The 12,681-nt window shown below is 49.9% G+C and overlaps 1 protein-coding gene across 1 annotated transcript; it reads left to right on the top strand.

Moving 5' to 3' along the window:
• Positions 1-2,713: 2,713 nt before the first annotated feature.
• On the top strand, positions 2,714-12,050 carry SYNPO2L (synaptopodin 2 like; the record flags this gene model as incomplete). Its single annotated transcript, XM_082611456.1, has 4 exons — positions 2,714-2,818; positions 4,029-4,180; positions 4,612-5,126; positions 8,390-12,050. The coding sequence occupies 4 exons, from the start codon at positions 2,714-2,716 to the stop codon at positions 10,552-10,554; spliced, it is 2,937 nt and encodes a 978-aa protein (XP_082467582.1). The 3' UTR covers positions 10,555-12,050.
• Positions 12,051-12,681: the final 631 nt, after the last annotated feature.

The following is a 12,681-nucleotide window of genomic DNA, read 5'->3' as shown; positions in this document are numbered from 1 at the left end:
ATAATAATAATATTGTAGCTAATATTTGTAGGAGTTTTAAAAATATACATAACCTCATTTAATCCTTTCAATAATCCTTTCATTTAATAATTATTTTTTAAGCATTGTTGTGTTACAGCCATGTTCTTGGGTCCGGGAATACAGTAGTGAACAAACAAAAGTTCTTCGCCAATTTAAATAAGGCTTTGTAATTACATACACGTATGATAAAACTATAAAGAAAAACAAAGTGGGAAGTCCCTGGCAGTCTAGTGGTTAGGACTCCACGCTTTCACTGCTGGAGGGCTTGGTTTCTGTCCCTGTCTGGCAACTAAGATCCTGCAAGCAGCCTGGCCTGGGGCGAAAAGAACAAGAAACAAACAAACAAAAAAACCCAAAGTAACAAAATTCAGGCTGTTGGTTACCTCTGGGGAGGGAAAGAGAAAAGTATAATTGGGAGGAACATAATGGAGCATCAATAATATTAATAGTGTTCTATTTCTTAATATTCACATGGATATTTACATTATTGTTATTTGCAAATAGTTCATATGTATTATGTACAATTCATTTCAAAATAAAAGTTTTTTTTTAATAAGGAAGAAAAGAAATGGGGAAAAAGAGCACTGGTGTAAAGGAAGCATTTAAAGGGAGAAAAACGTTAAATGAAGAATTTTATGACCAATGCGGGGAAAAGTTCTTACTCTCATATTGTGCACAGTAAATTTTAGTTATTCTGAGGCACAAAGTGGTTCATTCATTGAAAAACTTGCACTTCTAGTCGTTGCTGGAATCTGTTATTAGGCTTTGAGCACGTTTTAGTGAACAGGCAGATTTTTCCTGTCCTCAGGAGTTTATAGTGGAGGTCAGTGTTTCTCAAACTGTGATCCTGGGATCAACAGTATCAGTTTCACCTGAGAAACCTGTTAGAAATTGCAGACCCACCCTAGGCATATTGAATCAGAAATTCTGCAGGTGGGGCCCAGCAAGCTATGGCCCTCTAGACAATTCCATCACACACTGAAGATTGAGACCCACTAGTCTAGATTAGTAATTTGCCAAATTCAGCTAACATTTGTTGAGCAATTGCCATAAACTGGGCCCCCTGCGAAGTATTTTCACATAATTTAACCCATTTAACACATCAGCATAGGAAAGTAGGTATCCTCTGTCTTGCTTAATGTTGCACTCCTAGTAAGAGAGTTTAAATTCATAGTTTCTTGAATTTGTATAATATATAATATTTGTATAATATATAAATTTATGTAATATGTAAAATGTCATTACACATCATCTAATCATATACACATTCCTATTTTAGGGAACCAGTAGCTTTAAAAGTTTTCCAGGTGATTCCAAATGCACTTAGTTGATTCAAATGTGCAGGGTTAATTGAAAGCCACTGGTATAGCACAATGGCTTACATGTAGCTAGCGCTCAATAAATGTTTGAATAGTGAATGAATGGATATTTAGATACTCTTTTTACTGATGAGGTCAAGTAACTGCCCAAGGTCATACAGCTAATAAATGATAGAACAAGAATCCAAGTCCAGTTCTGACTCTAAATTCCAAGTGCTTTCTATGACTACATCAAACACCAAGGGAAACAGCACCTAGCATGCTATCAGAGCAGCTATTCCAGGGACTTCTGTAGCCTTTAATAATTACAGCACCATAATATTATGTTTTTTAAAAGAAAGAGATCTCTTTAACATAGGGCATATTCATGTAATGGAAACCTAAAAATAACTAAATATTTTATTATTAACATGGGTTGGCATGTTTATGCACACCTATCTGTACCCACCTTTCCATGACCAACTATGTGTTGTCAGAGGTAATTTATTTCACCAAACATTGAGCACCTGTTACATCAGTCATTTCTCTGGGGGCTGTTGATTGGCTTTTACACACAGTCCTTGCCTTCAAGTTTCTCACAATCTAGGAGGGAGACAGGCACATAAACAAACCGTAATATAGGCTGAAAACTACAATAATAGAAATACGAACAAGATACATATTTTGCCCAGAGGAAGGAAGGATCAATTCTATAGGTAGGGAGTGAGGAGATGGGCAGGAAAAGCTTTATGGAACAGGCAACACTTCAGCTGGAGCAGGCTGAACAGAGTTCCTCTACATTGCACCCAGCACTGCAGTGGGATATGGATCTCCACTTTGATTAATAGGTTAATTCATACAGCAAAGGGGCACTCTTTTCTGGGGATCTTGCAATCTCGTGGGACACACCCAGCCATTCCTTGCTCAGGAATTGAAGCCCCTGCTGCTGCTACTTTGGAATAAGCTTTGGAGGAGAGCAGTTGGGATTAGTCCATGGTCCTATCAGGGAAGGCACAGTCCCTGAAAGGATGTACCTTAGTTATAGAGCCCACAGAGCTAGTACTCTGAGTCCTGAGTAAAAAGCCCATGCAGGGGAATGGGAGACAGGGGAGGGCAGAAGTTTTCACTATAATTAGCTCTGGGAGTAATACAGCTTGGGGAGGGAGGGGAGTACAGCCGGTAACTATTTTGAGCACAGCTTCGATTGACAGGACATGTGTGCTGGACTGTACTGATCTCAGGGCCAAGCTGCCTGCCTGTGGTGTGTGCTGTGGGGTGGAAGGCCTAGGGCAGCAGAAGCAGGACAGCCAGACAGGCCGGACGGGGTACCAGCACCTCGACTTCTCTCCCTGGGACACTGTCCAAACTCCGAAGGCCATAGGCCAAGCTGAGAGATGGGTGCTGAGGAGGAGGTGCTGGTCACACTGTCTGGGGGAGCCCCCTGGGGCTTCCGACTTCAGGGGGGGGCCGAGCAGAGGAAACCTTTACAGGTATCCAAGGTAAGGGAGCCTATATTGAGATTTCAGGGAAAGGGGAACCCAAGGGAACTTGGGAAGAGTCATGTGGTGGCCTGTGGGGGGAGAAGTGGGAGGCTGTGAAGAAGTGGAGTGGGGGTGGGTAGGTGGTTGAGGAAGCATGCTCACATCTGACGGGGGGAGTAGTGTCTGAGCACAGCCTTCTTGTGGGGGGCTATTAGAAAAGGGAATTCCTGGTTTCTGGGAGCAGAGAAAAAGGAAGACTGTGCCTCAATTTCATAGAAGCAGAGGCCCAGGGCTGGCCATCCAGTCTCTGCTCTCCTGGGTCTGTGCCCCTACTCCAAACTCCAGGAATGTAGGGAAGGTTGTAATTTCTCTCTAACTAAAGTGGTATGTGATGATCTGAGGCTCTCACCAAGCCCAGCCCAGCCCTGCCCTGCCCCTGCCCCAGCCTTCAGTCCTCCTCTTTCCCTACGCCAGATCCCTTCTCTCACTAGGCAAGACTTTTTTTAGGGCTAGGAGGGTTATGGCAAGATATGACCTGTCAGATGAAGTTGTTACCATTTTGGTTTCATAGCACAGGTTTAATTTTCTCAACTATAAAATGTAGGTAATGATAGTACCTACTCCATACGTACTAACTTCTAAGGATTAAATTCAATAAAACATGTAGAGTGCTTGGCACTGTGCCTAACATTTAGTAAGCACTAAATGTATAGCCACTATTACTATTACTACTTTAACATATGTACATGTGTGTGCACAACCGGCACACATATACATACACAATCGCAATCCCTCAGAATCTGCTGGACTCCCTCCAATCTGAAGTACTGTTCTAAAATCTTGACTGGGTAGATAATGGTGCCTAGGACTCCAAGGACTAGAAGAGAACTGTTGGCTAGTATAGATACTTCCTTTGGAGGAAAATCTTGAGGGGATAACCACCGTTTCTACAATAGTACGTCCCATCCCCCCTTGCAGTTTTCCCCGTCTTTTTCATTCAGTGATTACCCCACCTCCCTTTAAAGGATGTGTTATTCTCTCAAATCTGTACCTTCTTCCCTCTAGATTGACCCCCCTTAACTGTCACCCCTTGTCCCTCCCCATCCTTTCTTACCCTGTAAAGTAAAATTCCATCCACACACCAGTCCCTCCTGTCCTAACTCCTTTCATTCTATTCCCTCCTTGGAGCCCTCCCTCACCTACAGTCTCTCCTCCAACACCTTCTCAGATCCGAAGACGGAGCCAGGCTGGCAGAGCAGGACTCCGGGAAAGGGATCAGCTTTTGGCCGTCAATGGGGTTTCCTGCACCAGCCTCTCTCATGCCAGAGCCATGAGCCTCATCGATGACTCAGGGAATCAGCTTGTCCTCACCGTGCGGCGGTATGGACCCCTGCCACCCCAGCCTACACCCATCCCCCTAGTCCAGGGCTTCCATTGCCTGTCTCAGCTCTATGTCTCACTGGCCTGACTTCAGCTACTGACAAGTACCCATTTCTGCTTGTGTATCTGTGCTGGAGTACAGATGTTTGTGTATGCCTCCCAAAGCACTTGAATGTGGGTGCGTGGGCCTATTTAGGCCCCTTGCCTGTCTTTTTATCATCACATCTCTCTTTAAACCCACTTCCAGTCAAAGCCTGCCAAGCAGATTTGCCTACCAGTTCATCTTCAGATCTCCACTCTTCCCAGCCCATCCATTTCACCTACATGCCAGTCCCCTCTCTCCCCTTACATCCTTCTCCCATCTCCTCCAGATCTCTCTAGCTCTCAGTCATCCAGCTCATTTCTTAAGTTCTGTCATCTTTTCCATCCAGGGTAGAGGATGAGGGGCCTGTGCGATCTCCATCCCCTGGTGAGCTTCAGGCACTGTCACCCTTGTCTCCGCTGAGTCCTGAGCCCCCTGGTGCTCCAGTTCCCCAGCCTCTCCAGCCTGGGAGCCTCCTCTCTCCCCCTGACAGTGAGGCTTACTATGGAGAGACAGACAGTGATGCTGATGGCCCAGCCACCCAGGAAAAGCCCCGCCGACCCCGCCGCCGAGGCCCAACAAGGCCCACCCCTCCAGGAGCCCCACCTGACGAGGTCTACCTGTCTGACAGCCCTGCAGAGCCAGCACCTGGTGTCCTTGGCCCTCCCAGCCAGGATGACAGCCGCGTGAGCTCCCCATCTTGGGAGGATGGGACAACCCTTCAGCCACCCCCGGCTGAGGCCCTGCTGTTGCCCCATGGCCCCCTCCGGCCTGGCCCTCATCTCATCCCTATGGTGGGGCCTGTTCCCCACCCAGTGGCAGAAGATCTGACTACCACCTATACTCAGAAGGCCAAACAAGCCAGTGAGTGCCTGAACTCCTTTTCCTTAGTCAGGATCCTTCAATCTGAGCCCTAAATCTAACCCTCCATAACCATACATTCCACCTACCTTATGCTTCCCTTGGATACAGTCTTGGGGACAGGTGGAGAAGAGTAATGGATAGGAGGGGAAAATAAGTATTCTCACGATCCCCATTAGTTTTGCTGTTTGAACTAGTGTGACAAAAAAGTACAGGGGGCTCAACCCAACCCAGGAACAGGATAAGTAGGGAAGTTGGAAAGGGACATGAATTGATGAAGGGTTTGCTTGTCGTTGCTATGATTTTGCTAGGTGTCAGACGGGGTGACGGTAGAGTGCAGACATGGGTCAGGAGAGTATTTGGAAGCAGGACAGGGATACAGGGACTCTTCAGTGTTAATCACAGGCATAGCATCAGAGCTACCTTTGACATTGCTAGTTCCATTAGGATTCCTGGGGACTGGGAGGCTATGGAATAGTCATGAGATCTCTAGGAAGTGGTAGAGGGAGGGATCTTTGGCTTCTTATCTTAGGCGAGAATGTAGGCCCCAGCAGAAAAAGCCAGTTCCACTTATCTCAGGCTCTTTACTATTTTTGATGTGAGCTACAGAACGAAGTCTAAGAGTGAAACTTCTCCCTGTCCTATGCCTCCCATACCCCTCCTCTAGAGACCTTTCTTGTCACCTTGGAAATCTCAGGGTTACCCCTCTAGTTCTCATCTCTCGTTCCTCCCCTCCACCATTCTGATTCCTGATCCATAGAATTTTGTGCCTCTAAGTCTGGAATAGAGGCTAAGGACGTGACAGTTTACCATCTGACATCCCTGAGAGTGTCCCACGTCCCACAAAGAAATTCCAGATGCACACCCACGATCTCATGCTTATCCCCAATTCTCATTTTAGCACCCTCTCCCTTCCCCATCATGCTCGGTGAGACTGTAGTTAGTGAGTAGCTCAGGGATATTTTTAGCCAAGCAGACCTCATTGTCCAGTGTGGTGGGGTAGGGGGAAGGGTAGGCAGGTGTCCATGTCCATCATACCAGGGTTTGTGGGGCAGCCCAGAGAAGGGAGGGGGTCAGGCTCCAAAAATAGCACAGTGAGCTCATTCAGCTACCAGCTCTGGGGATAAGACAAAGGGGCTTTAAAAGGCGTGGGGGGTGCCTCAAACTGGTTCTGCTCCAGCCAACACTGCCTTTCTCGGCATGGAGACTTTTGAGCCCATCAGCCAAGAGCCTCTCAGCCAAGCCAGTTGCGACAAAGCCCCAAGCCCAGTTCCTGAGCTCCAGGACCCGTTCTATGCAGGTACTACCCTCCCACAGCCAAGAGAGTTCTGGAATCTAGAATGGAGGGGACTACATCAATAGTTTGGGAAGGGAGGTCTTTGGGAAAGGTCTTACTCCCTTACCCCCTCCTCCTTTTTTCCTTCCTCTTCCTTCTTTTCTTAGGAGTTTCACTGCCCTTTTCTCAGAATGGGCTGATGCTATGGCCACATGTCAAAGGGGTTTGTGACCACATGAGCTATGGAAAACTCATGGAGAGAGGGTGTATGTGTGAGAGAGAAGTGTGAGTAATCTATGAATACATGTATGTGGGAGTCCATGGGAGAAGATATGAGTGAACAAGAAAGTGTCTGGATACATGTGCAGCTAGTGTCAAGAAAGCTTTGATAGTAATAATTACTCACAGTGCGGCTTAGGTTAAATGCTAAATTTACCTACATTATCTCACTTAAACCTCATAGCAACCCTATGAGGTAGACGTTATGTTATCATCCTTCTTTACAGATGAGGAAACTGACTTCAGTGAGATGAAGTAACTCTCCCAAGAACCAAAAATCTGAACTAAACTATGACTCCAGTGCCTATCTCTAGTCCACAGTACTATTGTGTGGTATGAACGTTGGAATGGGTGGAATGAGAGCCCTAATCAGAAGGGAGCTTTGATATCTTGAGTGGAAAGTAGATGGAATTTCAAGAATTTTTCAGGAGGAACTGGGGATCATGGATCGGAGAGTATCTGTGTCCGAGTCAGGGTCCTAGCGGCAGGGCAGCGTTCCCATTTCCTGGCTCCACCTCCCAGGCCCCACATGGCATGGGAAACCCTGTCCTGGCTCCCCTTAGCACACAGTGCTTGCGTGCCTGCCTGGTAGTGTCTACCTGAGCTCTCTACCCAGAAGGCTTGGAAAATAGGGGGCAGCTCTGACTGTCAAAGAAGCCCACCCCACTCCCACCCTCAGCTTGGGGGAAAGGAGACTGTATCAACTGGTGACTTTGAGATATCCTAAAGATCTGGAAGCTTTCCTTGGAGAGCAGCACTCTGGCTTTTCCTGCATCTCATATCTGAAGCCATCCCTACCTGTGAGTAGCGGGGGTTTAAGGCACAGCGGAGCACCTTGGATTTAGAAGGCACTTAAATTTTGTCCCAACAGTTAGTGACAGTGTCTCTGCTAGGGGAATTCTGGGAAGAAGGGCCACCTTGAGTATGCATGTATGTTTTTGTGTGGACACGTGTATTTATACATGTGTATATGAACTGGGATGTATATAAGCTAGAGTATATGCGGATGAGAGAGAAAAGTACAGATGAGAAAATATGCCCATAGCCACCTCTCCCTAGAGCCATATTCTTGTTGAAGTGATGTGTGGTGGGAGTTATTTCTATGAAGGTATATGACGTGGATCACATGATGATAGTGGAATTATGAATGAAGATCCTCATTGCTAAGGATCCTTTGTGTCCTTATTATAGGGTAAGGGGTAGGAAGAGGGGATAAGCCCCAAACTTTCTGAGAAGTCCCCTAACGGGGTCTCTTTGGTGGGAGAAAAGTGCCCCTTCTTATTTTTTCTTACCCTGGGACCTGCTTCATGTCCTTGCCTGCCAGGGGAAGTAAACCCCCTTCTACCCCAGCCTCACATTGCCAGCCAGGAATGGAGGGAAGCAGGGGAGGCATGCGTGTGGTGTGGGTAAGAGCAATCTCCTGAAAGATAAGAGGGAAGAGAGGATAGGAGGACAGCTATGGTCAGAGTGGTGTCAGGGCAGCCAACTACCCTCTGCCTTCCTTTCAACTGTCCTTGGTTTCACCTTTCACCTCCACTCTGGGTCCAAGTTAGAGGACTTTGCCAAAGGCAGGAGAGACCTTGTGGGTCAGGCCAGTGAGAAGACCAGAGGTGGGAGGCCTGAGGGAGCTGGCTGGGGGGGGGGCGGGGGGCAGGTGAGAGCCTTGGGGAACAGGAGATGCTCACTGACCATTCCCTCCTCCTCTCCTCAGAACTGCAAAGGGCAGAGAGCCTCCAAGAGAGAAGTGTGAAGGAGGCCAAGACCAAATGCCGGACGATTGCATCCCTGCTAACCGCAGCCCCCAACCCCCACTCGAAGGGGGTACTGATGTTTAAGAAACGTCGGCAGAGAGCCAAGAAGTACACCCTAGTGAGCTTTGGGGCTGCCGCGGGGACAGGCGCTGGGGAGGAGGACGGCGTCCCTCCGACTAGTGAGTCCGAGCTGGACGAAGAGGCCTTCTCCGACGCCCGCAGCCTCACCAACCAGTCCGACTGGGACAGCCCCTACCTGGACATGGAGCTGGCCAGGCCGAGCTCAGGCGCAGCAGAGGGCCAGGGCCCGGGGCTGGGAGGGCAGCTGAGTGAGGCCTCTGGACGAGGGGCCCAACTCTTTGAACAGCAGCGCCAGCGCACAGACTCCAGCACCCAGGAGCCGGCCGGGGATGGTCCAGCCGCCACGCTCAACGGGCAGGGCCTGCAGTCACCACCTCGGGCACAAAGCGCTCCGCCAGAGGCTGCTGTGCTCCCATCCAGCCCTTCGCCGGCCCCTGCAGCCAGCCCCAGACCTTTCCTCCCTAGCGGTGGAGCCTCTACCCCAGCTCCAAGCATCTTTAACCGGTCAGCCAGGCCGTTTACTCCGGGCTTACAAGGGCAGCGGCCAGGTACCACCTCGGTTATTTTCCGGCCCCTGGCTCCCAAGAGGGCAAATGAGAGCCTGGGAGGCCTCAGCGCCGTCCCACCGCCTTTCCTGTCCTCTCCGCAGGGGACCACTCCTCTGCCCAGCTTCTCTTCAGGGGTTCCCAGCCACGTGTCAACCCCCGGTTCCCCCAGCACCCCACGCTCCTCCGGCCCCGTGACGGCCACCAGCTCCCTATACATCCCAGCCCCCAATCGTCCTGTTACGCCAGGCGGAGCCCCAGAGCCCCCCGCCCCCGCTAGCGGAGCTGCCATGACCTCCACCGCTTCTATCGTCCTATCGGCGCCTCTGCGACCTGCTGCACGCCCAGAGGCCCCCGCCCCTGGCCCCGCAGCCCCTGAGCCCTCCAGCGCTCGGGAGAAGCGCATCTCCGTGCCAGCTGCTCGCACCGGCATCCTCCAGGAGGCCCGGCGTCGGGGGACTCGAAAGCAGATGTTCCGGCCGGGAAATGAGGAGACGAAGAACTCGCCCAACCCGGAGCTGCTATCGTTGGTGCAGAACCTGGATGAAAAACCCCGGGCTGGGGGTGCGGAATCTTGTCCAGAGGAGGATGCCCTGAGCCTCGGGGCTGAAGCCTGCAACTTCATGCAGCCACCAGGGGGCAGGAGTTACAAGACGTTGCCTCACGTGACAGCTAAAACCCCGCCTCCAATGGCTCCCAAGACCCCACCCCCTACGACTCCTAAGACTCCACCCCCAGTGGCTCCCAAGCCCCCTTCTCGAGGGTTCCTCGATGGGTTAGTGAATGGGGCGGCCCCTTCAGCTGGAATCCCTGAACCACCAAGGCTTCAAGGCAGGGGTGGGGAGCTGTTTGCCAAGCGTCAGAGCCGAGCGGATAGGTATGTGGTGGAAGCACCTGGTCCTGGCCTTGGCCCTCGGCCCAGAAGCCCTTCTCCTACCCCCTCCCTGCCCCCTTCCTGGAAATATTCACCCAATATCCGTGCCCCACCTCCAATTGCTTACAACCCACTGCTCTCACCCTTTTTCCCCCAAGCTGCCCGAACTCTCCCTAGTAAGATCCAATCCCAAGGGCCTCGGGCAGCCGCCAAGCAGGGCATTAAGGCTTTGGATTTCATGCGGCACCAGCCCTACCAACTTAAAAGTGCCATGTTCTGTTTTGATGAGGTTCCCCCGACTCCTGGACCCACCTCCTCAGTGTCTCCCAAAACTGCCCGAGTCCAGGAGATCCGCCGATTTTCGACTCCAGCGCCCCAGCCCACTGCAGAGCCCCTGGCACCCACTGTGCTTGCCCCCCGAGCAGCCACTACATTGGATGAGCCCATCTGGAGGGCAGAGCTGGCCTCAGCCCCTGTCCTTAGCCCAGCCCCTCCTCCAGAGTCTCCCAGGGGTCTTGGGACCTCCCCCAGCTCCTGTGGCTTCCAGGTAGCCAGGCCCCGGTTCTCAGCTACTAGAACGGGATTGCAGGCTCATGTGTGGAGGCCTGGGGCGGGCCACCACTGAACAGGGCACAGCTCCCAGGACCAAGGGGAGGTGGAACATCTAGTTCCTAAAGTTGCTTCTACCCAACCCGCCCGCCCCTGCCACCCCTCCTTTGCAGGCTAAATTCCCTCCTGCCAGAGAAAGTTTTGGAGTTGGTGTCCCATCTCCCAGCTTCCTCTTGACTCCTAACCTCCCTGCTGCTTTCCAACCTATAATACTATCTTTGCTTTGGTGTCTGTGCTTCTCTTTGTAGTTCCTTGCCTGGATCTCTGTCTTTAACTCTGTCTCTTCACCTACACTCCTCCACTGGTCTCCATTTCTCTACATTTGTGCTTTTTTCTGTGGGCCTTGTTTTAACAGTCAATGAGAAAGACAGAGAAGTTACCACTGAGACCTCAGGCAAGAAGCTCACCACCAGACAGGCAGCAAAGGGACTGAACTGACCTCTATTTGCACGAAATCACTTGCTGCTCCTCACTCTTCTTTCCCAAGCTTGGCTGGCATTTTCCTAGGTGTGTGTGTGTGCAAGTGTGTGCATGCACACAGATGTGCTCTTCTGTCTGAGGCAAGAGTAAGAGGAGCGGTCTAAATAAAGACCCAATCTGGGTCTTACCCTTGCACTAATGAAAGAAGAGTCAGTTATCCTCACATAGAATGTCTGGTGGGGAGAAAGAGACTCATTAGAGTTAAAGATCATCGTCTGTAGCAAGTGTAGAGCATCTGGTGAAATTCATAGAGTATGAGGAGACTCGAAGGACCAGGGCAGTTTGTATGGGTTGAGTTATACCAGCTAGACCAGGAGTAGAACTAAGAATTCTGTTCCTTGGGATTTCAGAAAGTTAGCAACTGGAGAGGCCCATGCTGAGCAACAAAGCATCCAAGAAGTGAAAAGAAAGAAAGAAAATGTCCTCTGAGAACGAACAAATCATTGGCTTCATTGTCTCATGAACTTAAGACAGAAAGGAGAAAAGAACCATGATGTGGAAAGTGAGGTAGAAACCAGGAGCAGAACAGAAATGAATGAAATTGATCGAGCCTCAGAGAGAAGCATGGTGAGGGAGAATACAGTGTTGGTAGAGAGTAAAATTGGATAATAAGAAACCAATCATGTACAAAAGGGGGATTGGGGAGAAATTTGAGGGAGAAGAATGTATTTGTTAGAGTGAAGGGGGATGATGGTGGAGGGATGCGAGAGTGTGTGCTGAGTGTTGAAAGACAGGTATCTGTGCTACCTCCTTTGAATCTGTCCCTCTGTCTTCTGCAGCTTGTCATAACTACCTGAGAAAGGGCAGGGAAACACCCAGAGCCAAAACCTCTTTTTAGTTCTACCCCATCCCTCAAACCCTAGTTCTTATTTCTTTCCGGCTTCAGGTCCTGATCTCTGATCCTAGAGGGATATGGACTCCCCTGTCACCATGACCACCACCAGTCATGTTTGCTGCTTGATCTGGAAATTGATAATTTCCTTTGCATATTGAGTGTGAGTCACAGTACTTTGGTTTGTGCACAAGAATAAACTTATGCCCCATATCTTCTGTTGTTGTCATCTCTTCTAGTTTTATACCTAAATCCTGGTCTCCCCTTCATCTTCTCTAATTCATTCCCCTGATCTCCTGATTCCTGATCTCTTTCTCAGTTCCTACCCTCCTATTTTTTACTGTTTTGCCCTTCACCCCCTGGTCTTTTGCTCTTCTCTACCAATTCTGTCCTGCTCCAGTGTAGCCACCTCCATCACTCCCCCAGTTCTCTCTCTCCAGATTCTCCCCTTCTCCATCCCCTGCTCCATACTTCTCACATGAGGCCTCAGCTTACAGAACCTAGACAATTTGGAAAGGCCCTCTAAGCCTTTCGCCATCAACATTTCCCAACACCCTGGAGGAAATGAAGGGAAAGCAATGGCTGAAGTTGAAGGTGGGGTGAGAGAGGGAAGAAGGAGAGAGAGGGTGGATCAGCGTGTATTGAGACTAATAAAAAAGAGAAGGCACTGAAAGGCGGCTAGAATTAAGACTTCTGAGAAGGGGAATGCCCCAGTTCTACCAGCAGGGGGCAGATTTGTGCCAATAACCAGTCCCATGACCCTGATTCTCCCAAATATGCAGCCTCTCAGAATTTCAAAGGAAGGGCTCAGAGAGCCTAGGCTAAATATTC

This window comes from Mesoplodon mirus (assembly GCF_964341445.2).
Source record: "Mesoplodon mirus genome assembly, chromosome: 2".
Classification (NCBI taxonomy): domain Eukaryota; kingdom Metazoa; phylum Chordata; class Mammalia; order Artiodactyla; family Ziphiidae; genus Mesoplodon; species Mesoplodon mirus.
The sequence above is the reverse complement of the archived record's forward strand: the minus strand, read 5'-3'. Positions and strand labels throughout refer to the sequence as shown.